This window comes from Lissotriton helveticus, chromosome 1_1 (assembly GCF_964261635.1).
Source record: "Lissotriton helveticus chromosome 1_1, aLisHel1.1, whole genome shotgun sequence".
Classification (NCBI taxonomy): Eukaryota; Metazoa; Chordata; class Amphibia; order Caudata; family Salamandridae; genus Lissotriton; species Lissotriton helveticus.
In genome coordinates, this window is record NC_136057.1 from 445,926,524 (window position 1) to 445,953,426 (window position 26,903).

Genomic DNA, 26,903 nt, shown 5'->3' on the forward strand with positions numbered 1-26,903 from the left:
TGAGTTTTGTACTGCAAATGTTTTGCAGCATGAGTTAAGGTGTCTGTAGTCCAAAACTAGACGATATGAATCATCTGGTTTGGAGACAGGAAACAAAGGATTGTTCATTTGTGAGGTGCATGTTTCAATCACCCCCTGGTATTCAAGTTGATCTAAGATCTCCCTGACCTGTTTTTTAGCTTCTTGCTTAATTGGGTACTGCCTCTGTGCAGTTGGTTGAGATTTTAACTGGATTTTGTGAGGAGGAGAGTCCTCATCCCATCCCACATGATTTTTATATAGTGCAGGAGCATGGGCTACTGCCCACTTTCTTGCAAGTGTATATTTTATATGAATTGGAATATGATTTGAGAAGGCAGGCATAATTATTTCTTCGCCATGAGGGCACTCCCTGACAAACTCTGGTGGCCAGTCTTTTTCAGCTAGAAGGATGTCATAGCCCTTGGAGAGATTATCCCAAAATAGACCCCTTATTTTCCTAGTCTTATCTCCCTCTATACGTAAGGTTATTTCATATATTTTATGAGGTTTGCTAACTCTGGTATCTGCAGTTTCCACCTGAATGTACTCATTCGTGTCCACTGTCTCCAGATGATTCCTCAGGATCTTGCGAGCTATGCTCACTTCTGCTGCGCTGTCTAGCATTGTCTGAGCCCACTCTCCGTTTTTCAGCTGAGTCCTCAGGATCCTCGGCATGTTTTATTATTTTAATGCTGGCTACCTTCTTCTTTGGAAATTGTAACTTTTTACTTGGATGAGCAGGTTCTTTGTCTTTGGACTTGACGAGTTCTTCCCTGTGTTCTGACGGTCCTCTTCTTTCCGATTTCTGCGAGGAAGTCTGAAAAGATCGAGAGGGACGTGTATCAATATCTTGATATCTATCAGGTTTCTTCAGATTATCCCTATTTCTAAGGTTGTATTTTTTCTCAGAGGGCTCCCTCTGGGGAGACTTGTGTCCTTGGTCCGGAGATCTTTCTCTCCGCCGAGGAGACCTTCCTCTGGACTGGAATCTTTTTTCTTTGGGAGTGGATTGTTTATTTCCATCCCAGTTCTTTTTTGAAGTGTTTAGATTATTTTTAATAAATACCTTTTCAGGATTTTCTATTAGTTGGGGTTTCACCGGTTTCCCACCCAAACTATCTCTTCCTAGTTCTTCATAGGATTTTTCTATGATTCTGGCAAGTTCAAATGGTTGGTCTGCTATATCTGTTTCCTTCAATCTTTGGCGGATCGCCACATTTGCTGCTTCCCCTTTTATGTTTGCTAGTAGTATTGCCGAGACCTGCTTGAAGTCTTTCAGTAATTTCATTCCCAGAGTTAAAGCAGGTTCTGGACCGTATTCATTTTGAATCTGTTTTAGCACTTCTGGTATTACCGCCATGGACGGAACACCATGTGTTTTTGTGTAAATGGAAGCAAAGACTGTACCCCAAGTGTCACAGTCCTCCACATGTGGTGCGATCCCCATTAGGAGACAGATAGTCAGAATTCTGTGTTTCTCCACAGGTGTGGTATCTGGAAATACCGCCTCTATTTGAGTGATTTTTTGTGCTAACCAGAATGGAATATGTTCCCGTTTAATGGGTACTTTACCTAGACAGGACTGTATGTTCTGTGGTGTGATTTTATTTGTGTTCCCCTGATGAGGGGTCAGCTGTGGAATTTTAATAGCTGGTTGGACTGTTGAAGTCCGCATTACATATTGGACTTGTTGTCTGTGTATTTTAATCAGTTGTTTTAACTGTGTTAAAAGTTCTGTTACTGACATTTTTTTAATGTCTGGATGTGGTGTGTATCCGGCTAGAACCGGCCACGTCGCTCCTGGTCTACCTAGTGGACCGAGCCTGGTGATGTGATCATTATGTTTTAGGGCGCCTTTAAACCAGAGCAGGTGCTCTTGGTATTTGAGTGGTATTTCCACCTCCTCGAAAGGGGTGTACTCATCCGGAGGTTCCTCTATCTTGTAATAATGGAACTCCTTTGTTACAGCGTTTGCTGCTGGAAAATTTATCCATGAATAGAATACCTCTGTCTGCCGATATTCGTGTGCCTCAATCACGAATATGACTGTACCACCTCTTGGTGTCAGTCCATTTTCTATAAGTTTTAAGGTTATAGTTTTTCTTATGCTGACCGGGATGAGTATTGCACCCGGGTCTTGCTGTAGGAGACTTGTGTTTTCCTCTAGGAGTTGAGCTGCTATTCTAGCTGCCTCCCTATCTTCTTCAGTTTCTGACATTTTGCTGTCAAGAAGGGTTTGTGTTGCAGATCAGGTTTTCAAGGAAACAAAGATTAGATGCACAATATTTTGTAACACTGTATCCTTCAACATTGAATAAACCAAAAACCATACATAGGAGTCTCCTCCTACTAAGTTTGGCGGATTTAACCTTTCACCCACTCCAGACGTCTTTGGAGTTTTATGGGAAAAAGGGTCTGTGTGAAAAAGCACGACTGAGTTACTCTAATGTCTTGCGTTAGATGTATCGCCTATCCAAACCGTTGGGCGCCATGTAGTGTAGTTCCTATTTTCCCAATAGGCTCTGCGCATTGGAATAATATCTTCAATAGTATAGATAGACGTAGGACTGTGCTTAACTAGGTCTTCTACTGACGATATTAGACTTAAAGTTACGTGTGCCAGCTAGCTCAGAGTTCACTAGAAACTTTCTTGAATAGGCAAGGAAGAGTTTAACCTCCCTGGATAGACAAGAAGGGATTTAGTTTCTGACAACCATAGAACATGACAACTTTGCTCTCCCCTAATCAAGAGCATATCTCCAGAGTCGTGTGAAAACAAAAGACAACTATTTTACTCAGCCAGTACGTGCATTCTTAGTTTCACCAGTTTGTAGAGAAATAAGAGATGGGCGTGGTTCAATAAAAGATGTTATTTATTGATCAGTCTCTTTTCTCATACAAGAGAAATGAATCGCTATTATTGCAATACTTATAGTTAAGTAAAGTGCATACAGTAAAAACAGAATTATAAAATAATACTGTAAAAGCATTTATATGGTTTCTTAGCCATATGATACTTAAAATGGATAAAAGATATACATACATATATACATTGACTAATCGTACTCAACTGGTGCTTCTAACTACGCCTACCCCGGTGTACCTGACCTAAGCCTAATACTTGGGAGGGAGTAAGTAAGTAGCAGTTTAAGTTAAGTTTGTTTTGCCAAGAATCTGACTCAAGAATTCTCTGTAAGGGGTTAGTCAGTTCAGTACCTGGGATTTAGAAGGCTGGAGGGTTGGTATCTCTGTCTCAGGACTCGATATCCCAGTTACCCGCGAGGGCGGCTGGAAACGCCGGAGGCTGGTTTTCTCGGCAGGAGAAAAGGCAGCGTCTCTCTCAGCGCGTCAAAAGGGAGGGGCAGGGTCCGTGGGCTTTTCTGCATCAGCTGGGCTCTCCGGCAAGTAGCGCTGCTCCAAGCTCGTCACCACCGTGTCATAGCTTAGGGCAACGTCGGTATATTTATACCTGAAAGGTGCCGTGTTTGACGTAAGGATGGACATAAGACGTCAGCAAGAATGTCATAAGGACTGGTCGTTCTTACATTCTTTGTAGGAGTTCTCGAGCGAAATCAAAACAATGGTCGCGGGGATTTCCCAGGTCTGTTGGAGGTTTGATTTGTTTTGAGAACTCGGTGTGCTTCTCTAGGGGGCTGAAGGGATAGTGCTTGCTTAATGTGACAGCATGCGCTATGACCTAATCTGAAGACGGGTTTCTGTGCCGTTGTATGGACATTAGTGAATTAATAACCGGACAAGGGTCAGAAATAGGAGTATCAATATAGGTACCTAGATAAACACACTACAACAGCACCTACAGTGTAACCATGAAAAAGTCTTATTTGTGCATCTGCTGCTGGGAATATATCCTATGAATATAATACCTCTGTCCTAAATGCTTCGTGGGCCTCAACCACAAAGGTACAGTCTCCACCCGCAATGGGCATCCCACATTGTTGCAGCATCTGAGAACCTGCATGTCTGCAGTTTATTGGTATGTTAACTGCTGCTTCGTCGTCTGCCATATGGCTATGTGGAATTCAGAGAGGGTAGCTCTATCGAGTGAACGTTTGAAAGGTTCAAGCTCGAACAACCTACAGCCAATACATAGGAGTTGCCTAGTCAGCTGAGGAAGATTTTTCCCTACCGCCACATACATCTCTGGTTAAGCGGTGAGATGATGTCTATGGTTACACAAAAGAAAACTACTCAGGTGATCCATTAAATAAGAACCCGTGCTAGAACATTGGTTGTGTTGTACGGCTTATACTTTCTCAGTAAAACCTGTGCATTTGTTGGGCAACATAAACATCAGGAAAGTGCGAGACTGATTCTGCGCACACCCTCAGGGTATGTTGACCTTAGTCCTGCTACCTAACTATGCACCATTGGTACCCCAAACCTGACAATGAAACAAATGGATTTTGCAACATCAGAACATGATAACCCTGACTCCCCAAGGAAATCGTTGTAACAGCTATAGAACCTTTTGGATTGAGTACTCATGTATACCCATGATAGCCAAAGAGATAAACAAGAAATACGCAACATGCAGTTTTAATATTTATTGAAGCATTGTGATTCTTGAGTAAAATACGTGTGCTACAATAATCAATAGAAGGAAACAGGATAATGTGATTAGCATTAGAGAATGGTGAAAAAAATAAAAACATGTTCAACCATTGGGCTGTAACAGATATTATATGCTCGCGTATAATCACTGAAATATATTGTACTGCTACTTAGCGCTACCTATCCTAGTGTACCTAGGGTGGATGAATCTGCCAAAATCCCTGTAGGGTGATCTAACTCCCCGTTACCTGTGGGTAAGTGTTATCAGTGTGCTCATCTCTGTGGAGAGCTGTGCATGCACTCCCGCAGCGGTAAACAGAAATCAGCTGGGCTAGAATTCTGGCATGTGGCGACCTCTTAGTACCAGTGAACTGTTCCTCTTACTAAACAAGGACATTATGTCGTTTACATAATAAACATCACCCATGTTGCCAAGCCAGAGACCCAGCCAGGCTTCTAGTGTCGATTCTATTGTGATTGCTCTGGTGCCAAGCGGACAAAACAAACACCCTTTTGCGTGGTGAACTTAGCCCCTGTATAGAATTTGTAAGGTATTTGATAATGTGCCTACAAAGTGGAAATGTAAGCAAAAGTCATTTTGGAGAATATTATCCTGTACAGGCATGCAATAAATTGTGTTTCAAATGTCCATGTTCAAGAACATGTAAAATGATGGTGATCTTGCTCGATCTGAAAGTGACTACATGACATTGGTGAAGTCCAGCGTACATTGCTTGCTGCAGTTCTGGTACAGCAACATCCTATTGTAGGCCAGACGTTTTCTATATGTCATTCCGTAATTCATCATTACTACGGATGCCTCTTAACCCGTCTGGTTAGCAAATCTCAATCTAACTACAGTATATATTTAATGTGGGCCCGCATCAAAAGGGGCACCACATCAACTACTTAGAACTCCTGCCAGTCCATCTCACCTTCAATGCCTTCCTTCCACTCATTCGGGACAAAGGGGTACTACTCAGGATCAACAATGTGACTGCCATGTATAAACTACAAAACCAGGATGGCTCTTGCTCTCTGCCTCTCTCCTTGTTAGCTCAAAACATTTGGCACTTAGCACTCCATCACTGCATTCACCTCATGGCAGAGTACCTCCTAGGGGTAGACAAGGACCCCTTGCTCAACAGAACTCACCAAGAAGACACCATGTTGGAACTCCATCCAAAAGTCCTCATCAGCTACTTTTAGCGCTGCGGCAAACAGTTCTGTTTACCATCTCCGAAAACACTAAATGCCCAAGCTTCACATCTAGGTACCCACACAAAAAGTCCCTCAGCAGTCGACTGTGAATTAACTGGTCAAGAATATTTGCTTACGCTTTTCCAGCTCCCCAACAGGTTGGACCTTCTCTCCGGAAACCAAGGCCAGATCAGATATACAGACCCCAAGCTACTCGATCTTTCGATCTAGCACCTGAGATCCTGGAGTATTACTAACTACATTTCCCACAAGAATGCATGGACATCCGCTTAGAGTCCTACAGACCAACCAAACAGGCTTGTTATGCAGCCAAGTGGAATAGGTTTGTCTACTACTACATTCTTAAACACATAGACCTCCTCACACCTGCTGTCCAGGATATCATATGGTATGGTATTTACTCGATCTCCAAAAGTCCGTACAATACTACTTACAGCTTCACTTAGCTGCCATAGCTGCTTACAAAATAGGAATAGTCCTCCTCTTCTGAATACCAGTAGTTAAGCCCTCTATGAAGGGTTTCAAAGGGGTCATCCGGTCCAAGGTTCCCCTGCCCCAGTGCAGAATTGTAACACAGTCATCACCAGACTCATGAGACCCTCTTTGAAATGCCTCCATTTTTACCCTCTCCAGGTACCTCTCCTGGAAAGTGGCTTTTCTTTTTGCTGTAACTTCTCGCAAGGCACATTAGTTAATTCCAAGCACTCACATTACAGGAACCTTTCATTCTGGCTCATAAGTTCTACGAAGAGCCAACTATAAGTTCCTGGCCAAGTTGGCTTCCCCTTTCAGTCTTAACCAGACAATTACACTCCCAGACTTCTTTTCCGAACCAGATTCCTTAGCAGAGACGGCCCTACTCACTCTAAACGTTAAATACGCTCTCATGTATTACATTGGCAGGCTTATGCCTTTCCATAGATAAACCTTTCCATAGATCAAACCAACTCATTATAGCCTTCACAAAGCCTTACCAGGACCATTATATACCCAAAGCAGATATTGCTAGATAGATAGTCAAATGCACTCTGACCTTTTATTATAAGGCTCCCTGGGCACACACTACACGAAAGAAGGCAGCAGCTATGGCCTTCCTAGGGAATATTCCCCTCGTTGACATGTGTAAATAATCAACTTGGTCAGCCTCCGTTAATTTGTCTCCCCCCCCCCCACCGCCCCCCCCAAAAAAATTACTTTCACCAAACTCAGCTGTGTTGCCATCTTCGCCAAACAACTAGTTATGGTTGGGCAAATGGTCTTGGTGACCTTATTTCAGACTTCCACATCATCCACACACTAGCCACCACATATTGAATAGTACTGCTGTACAGTCTACGTAGAGCATTTGTATCTATAGCAAAGCCCTCCTTTCACAATACATATGTGCACCACTCTCTGTCTACTCACTACTCAATGATACTCTCACCAGTGTGTGAATAACAATCTAACATGGAGGCTGTGCCCATGCACATTGCCAGGTAAGAGAGGAGTGACTATATACCTTGTGACTTGAAAGAGTCCCTCGAATTAAAACAGCATGCAGATATCTGAGCCTAATACTAAATGGCAGACATATGCGTAGCATGTGAATCTGCAGAACTAAATACTACAAACATGCTTACCGTCTAAGTAACATTTTCCTTCCTAGATATATATGTTTTTAATATGTAGTTTGTGTAATGAATGATGAATTGTATACCCCAGATAAGCTGTTTTAAATGATTATGCAAATCATGTTAGTTATTTCGATAAGTAACACCTGTCGGGTTTTTGTACCTTTGTATTACCCATTATTTATATTTGATCTGTACATGAAAGGCTCACAAAGCTGTAAATGAATCACACTAATTAAGCATGTAGTTTTCTACAGAGTGTTACATTGGAAAGCGTGTTAACATCGGCACAAACAAGCTTTCTGACCTTTTGATTTGTGTATCAGGTATTGAAATAATAGGAATGCACAAGTAGTCGTGCTTTGACTCCACCACTCCTTTCTTTCGCTAGTGGCTTTTAAATTACAAATGAAATCTGCTTATAACTACTGCCCTAACGCCAACTTAATTTCACATGGATAATCAATAATTTGGATGACTTTACAAATTGAGTTGAAGCTACTTCTAAGTAACACATCATTGTGATAAAATGAATGCATGCATTGATCAAATTTGTCATTTGCTTTATTTTTTCCAAAGATGGAAGATGATGTTTTCCATGAATTTTGTATCGAGATCGGTGTTGAAAATATTCGAGCATATGAACAAGAACATGTTAAACAGCAGGAGGAGAATGACAGAAAACGGTCAGATGCCTTACTATTCGTGAACCCTCATTAGCCATAATAAACTTTTTATTTATTTAACTTGTTTTCCGATTTGATGACTCTTAATGTCTTTAATAATAAAGCGTCATTATAATGTCACTGAATGATATTGATGTAAAGAAAATGTATTGTGTGTATTCAAACTTGTATTCCTTGGTAGTTTACTTTACCAGCTCCATCGTCCTTCATTGTAGGAAGCTGTATTTTTATGTGATAGTGCCAATATAAGGGCACACCATGTAAAAAGTTCAGATGACCCTTATTGGTTTACAGGGCTTAAATGAATAATTCCAAGTTCTCTATTTGTGGTAATGTGGTCGAGCAGCTTAGGCTTCTCAGAGGGTAGTGTTTAGCTGTTGTTGCACAAACAGAGTCAATAAATGAGACAGAGGCTCAAGAAGAAATTTAATACCAATTTAGAAAAATAACATTTATTTATAAATTTAGACACCAAGATCATCGGAATTAGGTAAATACTTTCGGAAATAGGATTTTTACAGTAAAATGCTCAAATAAATGTTTTTGAGGCATGAGCCTCAAACGCGGTGATGACATTCTATTAGAGAAACATACACTGCGTACATATACTTGCGAGTGTTTCTTGAGGGTCTTTTGGGACTTAAGGTGCTTAGGAGCTAAGGTCCAAGAAAACACCAGCAGTACGGTTTTACCTGCTGTGGTGAGTTTAGGTGCATTGGTGCTGGTTGCGTAGGTAGCCTTGAGCGCTACGTGGTAAAGTCGATGGCTAAGTAAGTAAGTAAGTAAAGTTTATTGTGTTGATTATTTAAAATCTTACAATATTGCACATTCGAAAAAAAATCAATAAAAGCTATATTCATGCATAAAACAGTTAAAATATCATTCAAAGTTTATTTAAAATGGTTACATCTCCTAGTTTCCTTTTAGCTGTTGTTAGAAACTTTACAAACGTAGCATTTAAAATAATATCATTCGAGTCCAAACACCTAATCTGGGCCTGCCTGCATGACCTTATGCCTCGTGCATTTAGAGGAATCTTAAGCAAAGTTTTTCTCTCCTGGAAAAGTTCCGGACAAGTACACAGAAGATGGAGGATGTCCTCCTTACCGGTGTTGCACAATCTACATTCCGTTAGCGTTACCGTTCTTGCCCAGGGTGGACGGTGGCACAGGCCTGGCATTATTCCGAATCTTGCATTGAGGAGCACCTGTTTATTTTTTTTCCGTCCAGGGAGTCACCAAATATTGTTGAATTTCTTTCTTTTTATAACCATTTATTATTGTCCAAGCGTGTTTTCTCTTAGTAAGGAGAGCTTTATCGTTTAGAATAGATAGGTGGTTTGCAGTTTTGTTAATTATTTTCCTAAACGATGTCTTGGTTATATTTGCATCCCATATTGACGTCACCTCAAAATCGTTTATTGCTTTCCTTAGATACAAACCTGCCATAGATTTCGTGTTGTTACATAATTCTTTCCATAAAAGTTGCGATATTTCATTTTGGTGATCAGTTTTTATTTGATTCCAAACTTTTATGAAGTGGGCTTGCCTTGTATAGTGTTGGTTAATTAGTCCAAACTCCAACCTTACTTGGGCAGGTGACGCGTCTGCTGGAAGCCGAAATAGGGCCCGATATACTCTGGTTATGTTTTTATTCAGGGTTTCAGTATCCCTCCCCGTTGCAGCTTCACTACCGTATGTGATAGTCGGTTCTAGTCTTGCAGAAATATTACTGAGAAGAGGGCTGTAAGTTAGGCTGGGAAGTGATTTCTGCACAATTCTGAAAGCAGCAGACAATGCATTTGATTTCCTTTGGATGTCCCTTTTTTGTAATTGAAAATTGCCTTTCGCATCAAATAGCACTCCTAGGTATTTATATGCCTCCACTTGCTCCGGCTCGCAAAGTACCTGTAATAAAAAGGCTGTGAGGGGAGACAGGACCAATCCAGCGGGAAACCAAAGGGGTGCTGGCCCTTGAGGGTCTGTGGGGCAAGGGGACATCATCAGTTTATGTGAACTCAGGCTGTGGGGCTCGACCGCAGAAGTGTTTTGTCTGGGGGGGTTGCTTGCTTTCGGGGTTCTCACTTTACTTGGTTGACCTGGAGAGGGAAAGAAAAAAGAACAGCAGTGCCATTCTTGGTGCAGGCCTTGTGATCTTGAAGTCCCTTGTCAGCATGTTGGCGTCGGTGGTGTCCGGGCTGGACACCCAACAAGCCTTGATTGCTTCAAATGCACCGGTACCCAGTGGAGTGGTGCCATGAGGCTCCTGGAGGGTCTTGCATCTCGAAACTCGCTGGAGAGATGGGGCTGACATCCTAGAACCACTGTGACCTTGGTGGTCCCAGTGGTCTGAAAAAAGGAGTTCTTGACAAGTGCGGGCGCAGGGATGTGGAATTTCTATAGCCCAATTCCAGGGTCATATTGTTTGGGTATACTAACAAAAAGGAGCCAAGAGGGAACGGAAAGGTATGTAAGGGATCGCCCTCCACTCTAAGCAATCAATCTACAATAAGATCCCTATACCTGGGACGATTAATACATTTAACTGACATGAGTACACATCACTCAGGTTGTATTTTTTCAAGCATACCAGAGTAAGACCCCTGCTATATATCGCAGTGGGGTATGGATCCTCTAATGTCTTATTGTCCCCATAATCTACTGTTCTGAAAGGGTTACTACGTTCTCAACTCAAACAATCTTCAGAACAATGTCCAACAAATGTCTGCCTTCTTTTCTGGCAGTACATATATCCACACTCAACCACATGTGCACATAACTAAGAAAAATGTGTGGTGGAGAGGAAGGCACCTCACGGGCGAACAACCCTCGGGGGTGTTGGCAGATGTTACCAACTCAATGCCCCTTTCTCATCATCGGTTGCCTTCCAATCCCAAAAGAAAACAAACTTGGTACAACACATAAAATGAAATGCGTGTAAAGGTGCTAAACAAAGAGTTTTACAACATTAACTCATAAAGGACAGAGTGACATAAAATCAACAGACACACCCACTCAATTACTTTATTCTTCGTTTTAGTGTGAACTGATGAATTAAAAAAGAGAGGTTGGTAGCTTAATGTCGCCTACCAGCATCCTGATACCGACATGTTTCACTGCCCCAATAGTTTCGGCAGATTCATCAGGGTATTCAACACTCGGTCACTGCACCAATTTTAGACCATCATTTCTGGACACTGTTGAGTTGAGACACAAATAAAAACCAGAGACACACCCTGTAGTCAATCTGAGTAGTTAAGTTTCCACAATTGAGTAATGGTTACAAATATATTTATATTTATATTTGTATAATTACCCCAGGCCAGTATGGGCATCTCATACCGGCTGACCGAATCACACTCCGATTCGTTTAAAACGATTGAAATATCAATCTATGAGGAGTGAAAAAAATTTTTTTTTTAAAACCAAATTTTGTGAATAGGAATTCAAAAGCAGCGCTCATTTCTATAGTTTGAGGGCAAGGGGCCCGAGGCAACCATCACCAGGTATTGCCCCGGAGATAAGCGGTAAAATTCTTGACTCTCACAACCAAATGCATACTATCGTCATAGTTTCATTTACAATGCGCGAGGCGCGGGACACTCGAACGCAGTGCCCACCGCTTGACTTCTCGATTACTTTGGCCCTCACTCGTTACGACGTCACTTAATGTGACTGCCTGACCCAAGCTCTCGCTCCATGCGCCCGTCTACACCCCCACTCCTCACCGTACAATACGGAACCAGGACCATACATCATCCCAGGAACACCGGGCACTCACTGGCGTCTGTATTTAAAGCTTGCCGGCGAAGTCCGGTCACGTGTTAAGTCGCGCATGCGCACGGGGATATGTTCCTAGATGGAACGGTAGCACCATATTGGAATGGTGCCGAGGAACGACTTCCTTGTTTACCAATTGGTTGCACGTTTTCCCCTGGTGTCATCTTCCTCCTACAATGAACCAAACTATTACTAAGTGTAAGATGTAACGAAATATATTATCCATATGTCTTTTTTTATATGTTTTTACAGACGATCTGATTGCCAATAAATCCACATGTTGACAATCCAAGACTAGGTCATACCTTCGTGGCGCCATCTTAGAGTGAGGTCGCTGGCCCAGAACCCTAATCGGAGGATTTAATGTGTGATGTGGGAAAATGTACTGTCTAATTATAGAGCAGTCTGTATGCCAAAGCAAAGCTGGGCAATGAATGCACAGTGCCGAACATGGAGTCACTTGCCCGGAACACATGCAGGGAAATGCAACCCTGACGGAAGTGTATTTGCATATATATTTACAACATATTTACAACATATTTACAACCAGTCAAACCAAAGCAACGTGCCCACCCCATGTGTATGATTCAGATGTTATAATTCAAAACTCTGGGGTAAAGGGTATAGAATGACCACGACGCAGGGATTCACCTGTCAGCACTTATGGGTACACCACTCTCTCTCTTGATTGTAAAGCCTGGTAAAATACCATGCAGGTTCATTACAGACAGAGCACACCCGGCGGAATGCGGGAAGCACTCCGCGGCCCTTAAAAACAGTTGGCGGGGCAGCAAGGAGCACATACCTAAACTGAGTGCGGAAGAAAGGTTACTATCCTACCTTCTTCATGTAGCTGTATACCCCTTACAGGTCTATTTCACTCGATTCCACTCAATAATTTCGTTCAGGCCAACGCTGTCACTACGTTCTCTGTATATCCATCTTGCTTCCTTGCTAAGCAACGCTGTTTCCATGTTCTGTGGATTTCCTTTAATTACCTCTAGCACAGTCCATGTGAAATCATGTTTCTCTCTGTGGCAGTGTTGTACCAACTTGGTAGTCAGTTTACCCGCCCTGATCGTGCTAAGGTGTTCCTGGATGCGCACCTTGATTTTTCTCGTAGTTAACCCAATGTACTGGAGGCCACAGCAACAAAGCAGTCTATATATCACATTCGTGGTGTTACAGTTGCTAAAGTGGTTAAAGAACCACACCTTCCCTGTACTCAAGGTTACACTGTTGCTCTTTTTAGTAAGGGGGCAAACTGAACATGTCCCACAAGGATAATGTCCCTTAGGTAGAGTGGTCAGATCTTTCTTTTGTGGTACCGGGGTGCGGGTGTGGACTAGTTTATCTTTAAGGTTAACTGCCCTCTTAAAAGCAAATCTGGGTGGTGGCATATGGAAGTCTTTCGTGGATAGCAGATTCCAGTGTTTTCTAATGGACTGCCTAATTTTAGTTGCCATGGGGTCAAATGTCATAACCACCGGCAGGCAGTCTCTTCTCTCTTTATTTGTATGTTCCAGAAGGGCACTCCGAGGTGTATTCAGTGCCCTTTTTCTAGCGTTCTTAACAACTTTGCTAGGGTACCTGCGCTGCACAAGGTTTTTTTTTAAAGGTCATGTGCTTGCTCCAGAAAACCCCCGGTACTGGAGCAGTTCCTCCTGTATCTCAGGAATTGGCCCACTGGAAGGTTGTCGCGGAGGGCTCTAGGGTGGTACGAGTTATACAACAGGAGTGAATTCCTGTCAGTAGGCTTTTGGTGTACCCTGGTATTCAGACCACCATCCAAGCCCGACTCAATGTCAAGGTCCAAATAGATAGCACTGGTGCGGCTGTAGGTCCATGTGAACTTCAGACTCTCGTCTTGTGAGTTGAGCCATGTCAGGAACTCCCCTAGAGATTCTTCGGTGCCTGCCCAGATGCAGAGCACATCGTCTATATATCTCTTCCAGAGGCAAATATGCCGCTGGAAGGGGTTGGTATCAGGATAGACGATGTGCTCCTCAAATCTGCCCACATAAATACATGCCAAGCTGGGGGCCATTGTGGCCCCCATAGATGTTCCAGAGGTTTGCAGGTAGATTTGGTCCTTGTATCCAAAGTAGTTCCTTGTTAGTGCGAGCTCAACGCATTCCATGACGAATGATTGGGGAACATCATAAGGCCACTCGAGGTCCCCCAGTGCGCGTGCTGCTGCCACCAGCGTTGCGTCCTGGGGGATGCTCGTGTACAAGGACTCAATATCGATGGTCACGAGGAACTGAGTGCTTGAGTCATAAGGGGTCATTTCCAGGATGTTCAACACGTCGGTGGTGTCCTTAATGAACGACCGTTGGTTAACCACCGACTCCCGGAGGAAGTAATCCGCATACTGTGAAAGGGGCTCCAACACAGATTGTATCCCCGACACGATGGGTCTGCCGGGCGGAGGGCGGGTAGGTTTATGAATCTTCGGTAAGATGTAAAAAGCAGGAGTCCTGGGGGTGTTATTCACCAGGAACTCCGCTTCTTTAACCGAGATCCATTTATTGGTTTTGGCTTTGTTGACCATTTCTCGTATGGTTTGGAGCAGTTTGTCCACCGGATCTTTTCTAAGGGGTTTGTAGTTGGTGCGGACATTCAACAAACGGAGCACCTCTGTCTCATAATCCTGAGTATTAAGCACCACTACCGCACCCCCTTTATCCGCTGACTTAATTGTCAACGAGAGTTTTTTTTCTAAACCTCTCACTGCCTCCCAATCCTCTCTCGTCATGTTGGAGTAATTAGAGCGTTCCTGGGATTTTTCAAAATTCTCAATGTCATTGAGCACTTTTTCTTCAAAAACAGGCACTTCAGGGCCAACGGCGGATCCAACAGGACAGAAGGTGGACGGTTTCTTCAGATTAGTACCTCGAAATGAATTGATGTCTTGCTCATTCTCTTTTTGGGCGAAGAATTTCTTGAGTTAAATTTTTCTCATCGTTTCGTGAAATTCCACGCGGCATTTAAACGAGTCATGTCTCGGCGTGGGGACAAACCCCAACCCTTTATTGAGTACTCTATCTTCACTAGGTGTTAGAATGTGATTTGATAGGTTAACTACAATGCTCTCATTTAGTTGTCCGTTCGTCCCCGACTGCGGGTCACTCTGGGTGAGAATGTCTGCCATTGGGGTGTTGAATTGCCTCTCCCTCGGCCTCGCCCTGTGGCACCCTTCCCCCTGTTGTGGTTGGATCTCTGGCCCTGCTCTAAAAAAGCACGTAGTAGTGCACCCAAATCTTCGGTCTGACGATTTTGCTGATTGAACCGTACCCTACTGTTTTGCTGGGGTTCCTCCTCTTCTTCACTGGAGGTGTTATCAAACGTCCAGTTGTTGGGTGTACGTCTCTGCTGTTGTTTCCCTCCCCTACCTCTATATCTGCTAGTAGTGTTCGGCTGGGCGGGTGCTTGTTGGTAGTATTCTTCCTTTACATACGGGAATGCCCACTCGTGAGTATATCTTTCTAAGTTCTTTGTCAGACCTTTTATCTTCTGGTTGACCATGTAGTTTTTATACTCAACCAGATCGTCCTGGATTTTTTGCAAGTGCTCCTTGCTGTCCACCAAGGTAGTGTCTTTTGAAATCTTATCTTCCAAATCAAGGATCTCCTTCAAGAGCTCCTCGCTCAGTCGCTGTGCAGTGCTAATGATCAGGATGAGCCAATCCCTGGTACGCTTATTGGCGATAAAACTCCAATCAGTGCGGAATTTTTCGTCATCCAGAAAAATGTGTGGCTCAATCCTGACTATGAGACTAGGTGGTGCTACCCCCGTCGTGTAGTACTCTGTCATCAATGCACCATGCAACGCTATTCGAATCTGTTTTTTCTTTAACGTGGATAATTTTTCCCACTCTTCTCTCACAGAGACGGATCCCCGTAGAGGAGCCCCTAGCATCAACGAAGGTCCCGACAGAATCGCCGAGATCTGCTCTTCCGAGAAGGCCAGGCAGTTCTTATCCATTTGTACCGGCACCGTCAAATGCCTAAGGGGGCTAAAAAATACACTAAAAAATACGATTTCCTACAGCTAGGGGTAAGAAAATATTCCTACATCTAGGAGTGTTACGAGGTAATACTTAAAACAAGTAACCAAAACTCTATAGAGGGAAACAGAAAAGCCACAAGAACTGTGGTACTGATTGTCTCATGGGCAAGTCTCTTTAGATAAAAGGTTTGTTTTTTAGAAAAACAAAGGCTCTCACGGCTGAGCCGCCGTCCAACACATATACTAACAAAAAGGAGCCAAGAGAGAACGGAAAGGTATGTAAGGGATCGCCCTCCACTCTAAGCAATCAATCTACAATAAGATCCCTATACCTGGGACGATTAATACATTTAACTGACATGAGTACACATCACTCAGGTTGTATTTTTTCAAGCATACCAGAGTAAGCCCCCTGCTATATATCGCAGTGGGGTATGGATCCTCTAATGTCTTATTGTCCCCATAATCTACTGTTCCGAAAGGGTTACTACGTTCTCAACTCAAACAATCTCCAGAACAATGTCCAACAAATGTCTGCCTTCTTTTCTGGCAGTACATATATCCACACTCAACCACATGTACTGTCTAATTATAGAGCAGTCTGTATGCCAAAGCAAAGCTGGGCAATGAATGCACAGTGCCGAACATTAAGCTACCAACCTCTCTTTTTTAATTCATCAGTTCACACTAAAACGAAGAATAAAGTAATTGAGTGGGTGTGTCTGTTGATTTTATGTCACTCTGTCCTTTATGAGTTAATGTTGTAAAACTCTTTGTTTAGCACCTTTACACGCATTTCATTTTATGTGTTGTACCAAGTTTGTTTTCTTTTGGGATTGGAAGGCAACCGATGATGAGAAAGGGGCATTGAGTTGGTAACATCTGCCAACACCCCCGAGGGTTGTTCGCCCGTGAGGTGCCTTCCTCTCCACCACACATTTTTCTTAGTTATGTGCACATGTGGTTGAGTGTGGATATATGTACTGCCAGAAAAGAAGGCAGACATTTGTTGGACATTGTTCTGGAGATTGTTTGAGTTGAGAACGTAGTAACCCTTTCGGAACAGTAGATTATGGGGACAATAAGACATTAGAGGATCCATACCCCACTGCGATATATAGCAGGGGGCTTACTCTGGTATGCTTGAAAAAATACAACCTGAGTGATGTGTACTCATGTCAGTTAAATGTATTAGTCGTCCCAGGTATAGGGATCTTATTGTAGATTGATCATATTGTTTGGGGTCAAGGGCAACACGTTTTCATCTGTATTTTGTCCTTGGGACAAGTAGGCCTAGCCCTGTGCAGCAAAAAACCCCTTTGGCTGCCAGTTTGCAGGAACACATTATGGATCAGGGAAGTGCATTGTCTGCAGTTAAGGTGTTATATCTGAAAGAAACATGTAGTGATAGATTCCTTACCTTAGAATTACCCCCGGGCCCCAGACTGGATCCTGCAAATTTTTCGTCAGCCGAACCCCTGCGGGTCGGGGGGTAGAGTCGTGCTGCTCCGCCTCCGTCGTTGGCATCGTGGTCGCCGAGATTACATCGCAGCAGCTACTTAGACGCCGCCCCCGCGCGCTGACGTCAGTTCTTTCTTTTTCTGCGCCAGCAACAGCAGATCCGGAGAGAGCGGTACCCCCCAGTCACTTTTTGACAGAGTTTTTTTTAGGCTTTTTGTCTCTATTTTTTTAGACGATCGACTCCTGGTGCAGTAGGGATGCCCGGCTTTAAGTCCTGCGGGGACTGTCATCACATGATGTCTGAGACGGACCCGCACCGCGTGTGTTTTTTTACTGCCTGGAGCGCGACCACAACCCCAAGTCGTGCTCCGACTGCCAGACTATGGCACGGAAGACTTTGCGTGAGCGTTCCTGAAAGTTGCTTGAAGTCCAGCAGTCGGCTGCGCGACGCTCAAGGTTCCGGTCCCGTGGGAGGTCGAAGGACCGGTTGAGGAGCCGCCACCACCGTTCATCGGGATCGCAGTCTTCGCACTCTTGGTCAGGTAAGGCGAAGCATTCGAAGAAGCACCATCAATCTCTGACTTCTCCTCGCCGGTCGCACGACACGGCTGAGGGTGCCGGTGGTTCCTGCCCCGCGGCTCCGGCTGAACCAACGTAGTTGCCACCGGCCTACCCACCCTTCCTGGGTCCGTCGGCGATTTCAGCCCAGCTGCAGGAATTTCTGTCAGCCATGGCTCGACACTTTGGGACATGGCTCTGCGGGCCCGCCTGTGGGTCCTAGCTCTTTACTGACAGCGGCTCCGGCATCGCTGTCTGCTCAGGCGCCGCATGACCACCATGGATCCGGGCTCGGATCCCGGTCGACGCCGGTTGACCTTGCGACATCTCCACTGATGTCAACACCACCGGCACCACCTCCGACGTCACCCGGCCCACTGGACGACGTCGCCCCGGTTTCAATCCCGTTGTGGACGCGCACCGGACCGATGTCGCTTGATGCCAATTGCGACGCCGACAGTGGATTTCTATTCCTATATCCCTCCCTATTTTCGGCCTGTTTATCGGCCTTCGGAGGGAGGGGAGGACTGGGAGGGGTCTGAGGACCCTCTCACAGCATAATGTGAGTTTGACCAAGACTGGGCAGAGGAGTTGGGGGATGCCGGTGGTCTTGATACCTCTCCTGACCTTGGCATGCTATCTCCTCCTACCGGGGCTACGGAGGAGGGTGCAAATTACACAGTGGTGTTGCCTGGGGCGGATGCGGCCCTCCACCTCGATCTCCCTACAGTGGCTGTCAGGACTAACCTCCAGACAGAAGTGCTTCAGCCGGTAGCTACCTCTGCGGAGCCACTGCTGCCTTTTAATGATGCACTTTCTGACGTTCTTTTGGGCACCTCGTCCAGGCCCAACATAGGGGCTCCTGTGGATAGGAACATGGTTCGACGCCATTGCGCGACCCCATTTTCCTTTCCCAACACCCCACCCCTCAGAGTTTGATTGTCCAAGCTTCTGCGTCCCAGAGCATATTCCCTACCGCACCTTCGGACAGGGAATCCAAGAAACTGGAGCAATTCGGTAAGAAGATTTTTTCTTCCGCCAGTTCAGGGCAGCGGTCTGGGATCACTGCATGCCTCTTAGGCCGTTATTCCCACACTGTGTTGGATACGGTGGCGTGCGAGCTGCCTGACTGTCCGGAGGAGGGCCAGACAGTGCAAACTCAAGCTATTGCTGAAGGGAGGGATGCAGCCAAGTTCACTATTTGTTGTGGCCTGGACACTGCCGACTCGCTGGGCAGGGCGATTTCCATGACAGTGGCTCTCCGTCGCCACGCCTGGCTGAGGACAACTGTTTTTTCTGGGGATGTCCAGAACACTCTGATGGACATGCCCTTGGATGGCATTCGCCTTTTCGGCAACAAAGCAGATAGTGCGTTGGAGCGCCTTAAGAACTTGCGGACTACGACCAAGTCCTTGGGCCTTTCCGCCATGCGCCCTCCTCCGCCTTCTGCTGTTCGCTCCTTTCGTGGCAACGGAAGGGGCGCCCGACATGTTCACTTCAGAGCCGCAGGCCTGCGCAGCAACAGTCTCAGCGTGGACGTGGGACCAGCCGAGCCGGTTCAGGGGGCCAGCGGGCGCGTCAGTCCACCTCCACCCCAGCCACCTCTGCCTCCAAACCTTCCTAGTCCGGTTTTTCAGGCTCATCAAACGCCAATGGGTGGCAGGATTCACCATCACCTCCCCCACTGGCGCACCATCACTACGGACAGGTGGACTTTACAAACAGTCCAAAGGGGCTATTCCCTTCCCTTCGAGACTACCCCCAGTACCACCGCATGTCGGGGGATCATTTGGCACTTTTTCAACAGGAAGTCGCAGCCCTCCTGGCCAAGGGGGCCATCAAGCGCGTTCTGCGCCAGAAGTAGGACGTGCTTGTTACTCCCACTACTTTCTGGTGCCCAAGAAGGACAAGGGCCTGCGTCCTATCTTGGACCTCAGGGACGTCAATCGTTTCCTCCGGAAGGAGAAGTTCAAGATGTTAACTCTGGCTCAGGTCTTGTCTGCCCTCCACCATGGAGATTTGATGGTAGCGTTGGACCTGCAGGGTGTAAACTTCCACATTCCCGTCCTGCCGGCCCACCTTCGTTACCTGCGGTTTCCGGTAGGCCACAAGCGCTTTCAGTTCACCGTGCTCTCCTTTGGCCTTACCAGCGCCCCTCGAGTGTACACGAAAGTGATGGCGGTGGTCGCTGCGCATCTGCGGAGATCAGGGGTTCCAGTCTTCCCCTATCTCGATGACTGGCTGTTGAAGGCCAGGCTCGCCCCGGGCAGTCGTTTCCCACCTCCAGACTACGGCCGACCTCCTGCATTTGCTGGGGTTCTCCATCAATGTGCCAAAGTCCCACCTGAACCCCTCTCAGATGCTCCTCTTCATCGGAGCGGTTCTGGATACGAAACACTTTCGGGTATATGCTCCCGAACGGCGAGTCCAGAATATTCAGTCTCTGATTCCGTTCTTTCGGCCTCTATCCTGGGTTTCAGTGAGGATGACCCTGAGGCTGCAGGGCCTCATGGCCTCCTGCATCCTGCTGGTCGATCATGCCAGATGGCATATGCGGTCTCTGCAGTGGGATCTGAAGTTCCATTTGGCCCATCCGGAGCGCACAGTGGTAACGGATGTGTTCCTCCTGGGATGGGTCAGCCACATTGGAGAGGCGGAGATCAGAGGCCTCTGGTCTCCTGCGGAGTGGCTCCATATCAACCTTCTGGAGCTCCAGGCGCTCCGACTTGCACTGAAGGCATTCCTTCCCTCTGTCAAGGGGAGAGTAGTGCAGGTGTTCATAGATAACACCACCGCCATGTGGTATTGCAACAAACAAGGCGGGGTGGAGTCGTGGACCCTATGTCAGGAGGCTCTGCGCCTCTGGACATGGCTGGAACATCAGGGCATTTCCCTGGTGGATCAACACCTGCCAGGTTCACTGAAAGCCGGGGAGGACGAACTCAGCCGCAGGTGCGTGATGGATCACGAATGTCGTCTTCACTCGGACGTGGCGCAAGGTCTCTTTCGACAGTGGGGAGAGCCTTGGTTAGATCTATTCGCCACCGAAGAGAACGCGCAATGTCAGCAGTTCTTTTTTTAAACATTTTTTTTTATTGTTTATTCTTCCAACAAACAATACTAGCAATTTGGTTCCAGTACCTAAAATACACCCGAGCATGATCATACAAAGTATAGAGAAGAATGCACAGATGATAATAGCATTAGAGGTGGCAAAGAACATCAACATGAGAACATATCATACTCACATATCCTCTCCCCTATATTAGAGTACATAGAAAATCTCAAAACTACTCATTTGTTACATACCATAGCAATAACCAGAGTACACTTTCCCCTAATGTGTTTCAGAGAGTCGTCTCCTTACTGAGGCTGCGAACATGAGTCTGCAGCGGGCGTAAGTGGGTGTTCAATGAGGTTTATAGTGTTGGGGTCCCACATATCTCGTGGCCGGGAAGGCACGGGGAGTAGTTCAAAGTAAGTATGTAGTTGTTCCTGCCACAGGATCATATCGCCCAGCCAGTCCTTAAATTTCGGTGCCCTGCCCCACCTGCAAGCCACCCTCCGTCTGGCAAGTAATATACTAAAGGTGACAAATGTATGTTTTGTTGCTGGTATCGCATCAGCGTATCCCAGTAACGCCAGTAGCGGGGACCTTGGTATTTCTAGGATGGTCATGAGCACAAAATGTCAGCAGTTCTGCACGTTGGAATTTCCAAGGCGGCACTCGCTAGGCGACGCTTTTATTTGCGAGTGGAGTTGCGGTCTGTTGTACGCCTTTCCACGTATACCACTTCTGCCCAGAGTGCTGAAGAAGATCAGGTGCGACCGGGCCCAAGTCATTCTTGTGGCTCCGGACTGGGCTCGAAGAGTTTGTTATCCCGAGCTTCTCAGTATGACCATCGATCCCCCAATACGACTGCCTCTTAGGGAGGATCTTCTATCGCAGCAGCAGGGGACGATCCTCCACCCGAACCTGTCCAGTCTCCACCTCTTTGCGTGGAGATCGAGCGGCAGCAGTTGATTCCTTTCGACTTGCCTCCTGAAGTTTGTAATGTCATTCTGGCAACCAGGCGTCCCTCCACTAAGTTGGTATACGCTGGGTTGGAACAAGTTTGTGGCATGGTGCACAGCAAAGGCTGTGGATCCCCTTTCTTCCCCTCTTTCTGAAGTTTTACTGTTCCTTCTTTCTTTGGCCCAGCAGGGCTCTGCTCTGGCCATTATCAAGGGCTACCTTTCTGCTATTTCGGCCTTTCTCAGCCCTCTCTTTATAAGTCCCCTGTTGTTAATAGATTCCTCAAAGGCATTACCCGGATGTAAGACGTTACAACGCAGGCTATTACAACGCCTGCCTTTACAACGAGGTTTTTACATCGCATACCATTACAACGCATAGCGCTTTTGGGTGTTGGATAGTGAATAGTTTAATTTACTATTCCAACTCCATTCCCCGTGGACACTAAGGAAGGTTATTGGATAGTAAATCAACCTATTCCCTATCCTAGAGCGCCCCCCAGTGCAATGCGTTGTAATAGTTTGCGTTGTAATGACCGCGTTGTAATGGTAGTGCGTTGTAAAAGTTTTGTTCTAAGTGATGTTTACCGCATTACCCATCTGTTCCCTCCTATTCCCTTTTTAATGCCACAGTGGTACTTGAACTTGGTTCTCTTATATTTATTGTGTGCTCCCTTTGAGCCTCTTCACAACTGTCCTCTTCGTTTGTTAACTCTGAAGACTGCTTTCCTGGTTGCCATCACCTCTGCTAGGAGAGTGAGTGAGCTCCAAGCTCTTTCTTGCAAACCTCCTTTTCTGTCTGTCCATCCGGACAAGGTTGTGCTCAGGACACGTCCATCCTTTATGCCAAATGTTGTCACTGCCTTTCACATTGTGCATACCATCACTTTACCCACCTTCTTTCTGCCTCCGCATCCTTCCAGAGAGGAAGAGAAGCTCCACCGTCTGGACACAAAACTTGCGGTCTCATTTTACCTGAATCGCACACAACAGTTCGGGTGGAAGGACTATCTCCAGATGGGTCATCTTGTGTATTAAAGCCTGTTATTCTCTCGCAAAAAAGGATCCTTCGGTGGGGCTGCTCGCCCATTCCACCAGGTTGACGGCTGCTACTACGGCATTGTGACATGGTGTACCCTTACACGACATCTGTCAGGCAGCTACGTGGGCCTCGTTCCACACTTTTACTAAGCACTATTGCCTGGACAGCCAAGTCCGGAGAGAAGGTTTCTTTTTCCGTTCAGTTCTCCAGGACTTTCTGGTGTGATCTTGGTTTACAGACCCACCACCGGGGCAGGTATTGCTGGGGTATCTGTTCTAAGGTAAGGAATCTATCACTACATGTTTCTTTCAGATGAACAAGTTACTTACCTACAGTAACGATATATCTGTAAGAAACATTAGTTAGTGATAGATTCCTTACCGCCCCACCCATCCTCCCCATTCTGCAAACTGATTTCTAGGGTTAGGGTCATCCCTTTCAGGGCCCTAGTTTCAATGCACCAGTGGTTAGTATCTTGCATGGCTCTGCATTCCTGGCGCGGAAAGTCGTGTACAGAACTGACATCAGGGTGTCAGGGCGGCGTCTAAGTAGCTGCCGCAACGTCATCTCGGCGACCACCATGCCAACGACGGACATGGAGCTGCACAACGCCACCTTCAAACGCGCAGGGGTACTGCTGACAAAAACTTTTCAGATCCAGTCTGACGCCTTGGGGTAATTCTAAGGTAAGGAATCTATCACTAACTAATGGTTCTCACAAATATATTGTTACCAAAGGTAAGTAACTTGTTCTTTTGTCCATATGGTAATGCTGTTCGAACTTGTATTTATGGTTCATTAATGCAAAGCCTTTATTATTAGGGCGAGCGCTCTAAGTAAATGTTGTATGCTCTGACTGCACTACAGACAGTGGTTCCAGTATAAAAATGTGTACATAAGTTTTCAATATGAGGCTATATGTAATGCTTCCAGAATGCTCTCTTATTTAATGCAAATATTTGCAGAAGCTTAAAAGCAAGATTGAGAATACTTTGCCGTTCCCTGCGAAGGTCATCGAGAAGACCACCAACAAACAACTGACCCACTACCTTGAGGAGAACAGCATCCTGGACCCGTCCGAGTCTGGGTTCCGCAGCAACCTCAGCACCGAAATGGCCTTCATCGCCGCCACTGATGGCATTAGGGCCCTGCTAGACAGCAGAGAAACCGCGGCCCTCATCCTCCTGGACCTGTCAGCCGCCTTAGACACGGACACGCCTCCACGATGCTGGGATCCAAGAGAAGGCCCTGGGCTCGACCTCCTCCTTCCTCTCTGGCAGAACTTGGAGCGTCCGCCTCCCCCCTTTCTGCTCCGAAGCCACTAAGATCATCTGCGGCGTACCCCAGGTATCCCTCAGCTCAACACTGTTTAACATCTACATGGCACCGCTCGCCCACGATGCCCGACTGCATGACCTCAACATTATCTCCTACGCCAACAACACCCAGCGGATCCTCTCTCTCACCAAAAACCCCCACATCGCCAAAACCAACCTCCACGAAGGAATGAAAGCTGTCGCCGAGTGGATGAAGAACAGCCGACTGAAGCTAAACTGGGACAAGACGGAAGTCCTCATCCTCGGATGCACCCCCTCACCCTGGGATGACACCTGGTGGCCTACCACACTGGGAACAGATCCAACACCCACCGACCATGCACGCAACTTAGGGTTCATCCTCGACTCCACCCTTTTCAACACACTTCGCATGCTCCACAAGATCTACAGGTGGATCCCCACCGAAATGAGAAGAATGGTCACCCAGGCACTCGTCAGCAGCAGGTTGGACTACGAAAACGCCTTCTACGCAGGAGCCTTGGCCAAACTCCTGAAACTACTTCAACGCATTCAGAATGCCTCTGCGCGCTTGATTCTTGACATCCTTCACCGCATACACATCACACCCCACCTGAGAGACCTGCACTGGCTCCCCATCAACAAGATGATCACCTTCAAGCTCCTCACCCACGCACACAAGGCACTCCACAACACTGGACCAGCATACCTCAACAGCCGACTCAGCTTCGACACCCCCAACCGCCAGCTTTGCTCCGCCGCCCTCGCCATAGTCCCCCGCATCCGGAGAGCAACCTCCGGCTGCAGATCGTTTTGCCACCTTGCCTCCAAGACCTGGAACACCCTCCCCATCTCCCTACGTCAGACCCAAGACCTGCTGACCTTCAGAAGACTCCTCAAGACCTGGCTTTTCGAGCAGTAGCGCATTTCGGTCCCCCCCCCCACCCACTCCCCCCCAAGTGCCTTGACACCGTCACGGGTAAGTAGTGCGCTTTACAATGGTCTGATAGATTGATTTATTAAGTTGCTTTCAAAATAACATTTTCACAAAAAAATGCAAAAACATTTCGCTAAACTTCTGTGAAACTTTAGGTATCATTTCTTTGCACCATCATTTAGTAAAATATGTCGGTGTTTGCTAGTATTTCCAAATAATATTCATAATGGAAAATCAGTGTAACCAGTTTTGATAAGATTATGGGGAGCCAAAATAAAAAAGCATTGGTAAAGCCAGTAGGTCTGAAATTGGTGGTCAGCTTTTTAGTTTTGTCAATGTTTGACTTGTTTTAGCATGGTTTTTGTAAAACCTTATTGGTGTGGGAGCTGCCGGGCCCTCGCTATTGTAACAAACATGGCAAAAGCAAAAATTGTTTTGGTCTCAAAAAGCACGCATTGTCACAGTAGTTCCTCGCACTTAACAAAACGACTGTGTCGATATGCTCCTTGTGAAAGAACAGAATGCTGTCACTCACAGTAAAGCTAGCCAATAGACAAGGGGAGAGAGAGAGAGAGAGAGAGAGAGAGACAGAATTTTAATAGACACAAAAGGTTATGGTTAACACCAGACCTAATTAGGGTCTCAATATTTAATAAAGTCCCAAAAGTGCACCCTTGTCCTTGCATTAAGTGCAGATATAAGGCGTTTGTAAATTCACATGACTCAACAGAGGTAGGCCAAGACATAGTACTCCTAGAAAATATTTGTGAACTGCATTTTAGCAAGAGCAAATATGCTGGTGTGGATTTGCTCATGTGAAAATCTGAGTGTTTGCAATTTTACTTTCCCTCCAACCACTTTTTTCCCCAACCCTGGAAGAAATTTAATGTCTGCCATTGTCAGGAGTAAATTTCCAACCTCGGTATGGGAAAAGATTAGAGAAGAGTTGGTGAAAACCCTTAAAACATGCAAGTTATTATGTTTGCACAGACTCAAAAGAGCATTTCAACTCTCGAGCTGTTGCTTACCATTACCTTCAACCCCAGTATGTAGAACTGCGGAAACGTGGCAACATAAGTGAATTGCTAGTATTCAAACCCTACTATGGAAGGAGCCCTGGCCTAATCAGAGAGGCTGTTTCAGTGCTCTTGTATAAGGAGATTGCTGCCATAATACATGGTACAAAAGGGACAAGTGGATTTTGTTACAGGACAAGTAGGTTTATGAAGCGGCCTGTCCTATGGACAAGTAGATATTTTATTAAATTCCACATCCCTGATGCGGTACCTGCAGCTGCAGGGGAATGGCTCCTCCACACCAAGGGAAATGCTACTTGGTTGCTTAAGCGCTGGGCAGTCCTCCAAGACTTTAGAAGTGTGCATAGCTTTTAGACAATTTGGGTCTTTGCAATTGCTGGGGCAGGAGCAGCCAGGCAGGGTGTGACGCCTGTTTCAGAGATGATCCACAGTTCTTGCGATGTCTGCTCTTAGTCCTTCGGTTCCCAGGAAGACTCTTTTGATTTCCTGCTGTCAGGGGGATCCCCTGAATAGTGAATTGAGGGGGAGGAGTGAGGAGTAGTAGCCCATGGGCTACTTACCTCTGTTGTGTCTACACTCCCTATATGGCCACTTCCTGTGGAGAGTGGGCATAATCCTGAACCAGTTTCTCCAAATTCAAATTGGTGAAACCCTTC

General features: G+C 46.0%; 1 protein-coding gene across 3 annotated transcripts in view; it reads left to right on the forward strand.

The window, feature by feature from the left end:
- SMC1B (structural maintenance of chromosomes 1B) overlaps positions 1-26,903 on the forward strand; it is a 2,760,606-nt gene that overhangs the window by 1,841,867 nt on the left and 891,836 nt on the right. For all 3 annotated transcript variants that reach the window (XM_078673832.1, XM_078673834.1, XM_078673833.1), the window contains one exon: positions 8,007-8,113. In XM_078673832.1, the coding sequence (XP_078529958.1) occupies positions 8,007-8,113 (107 nt within the window). The remainder of the gene's footprint in view (positions 1-8,006; positions 8,114-26,903) is intronic.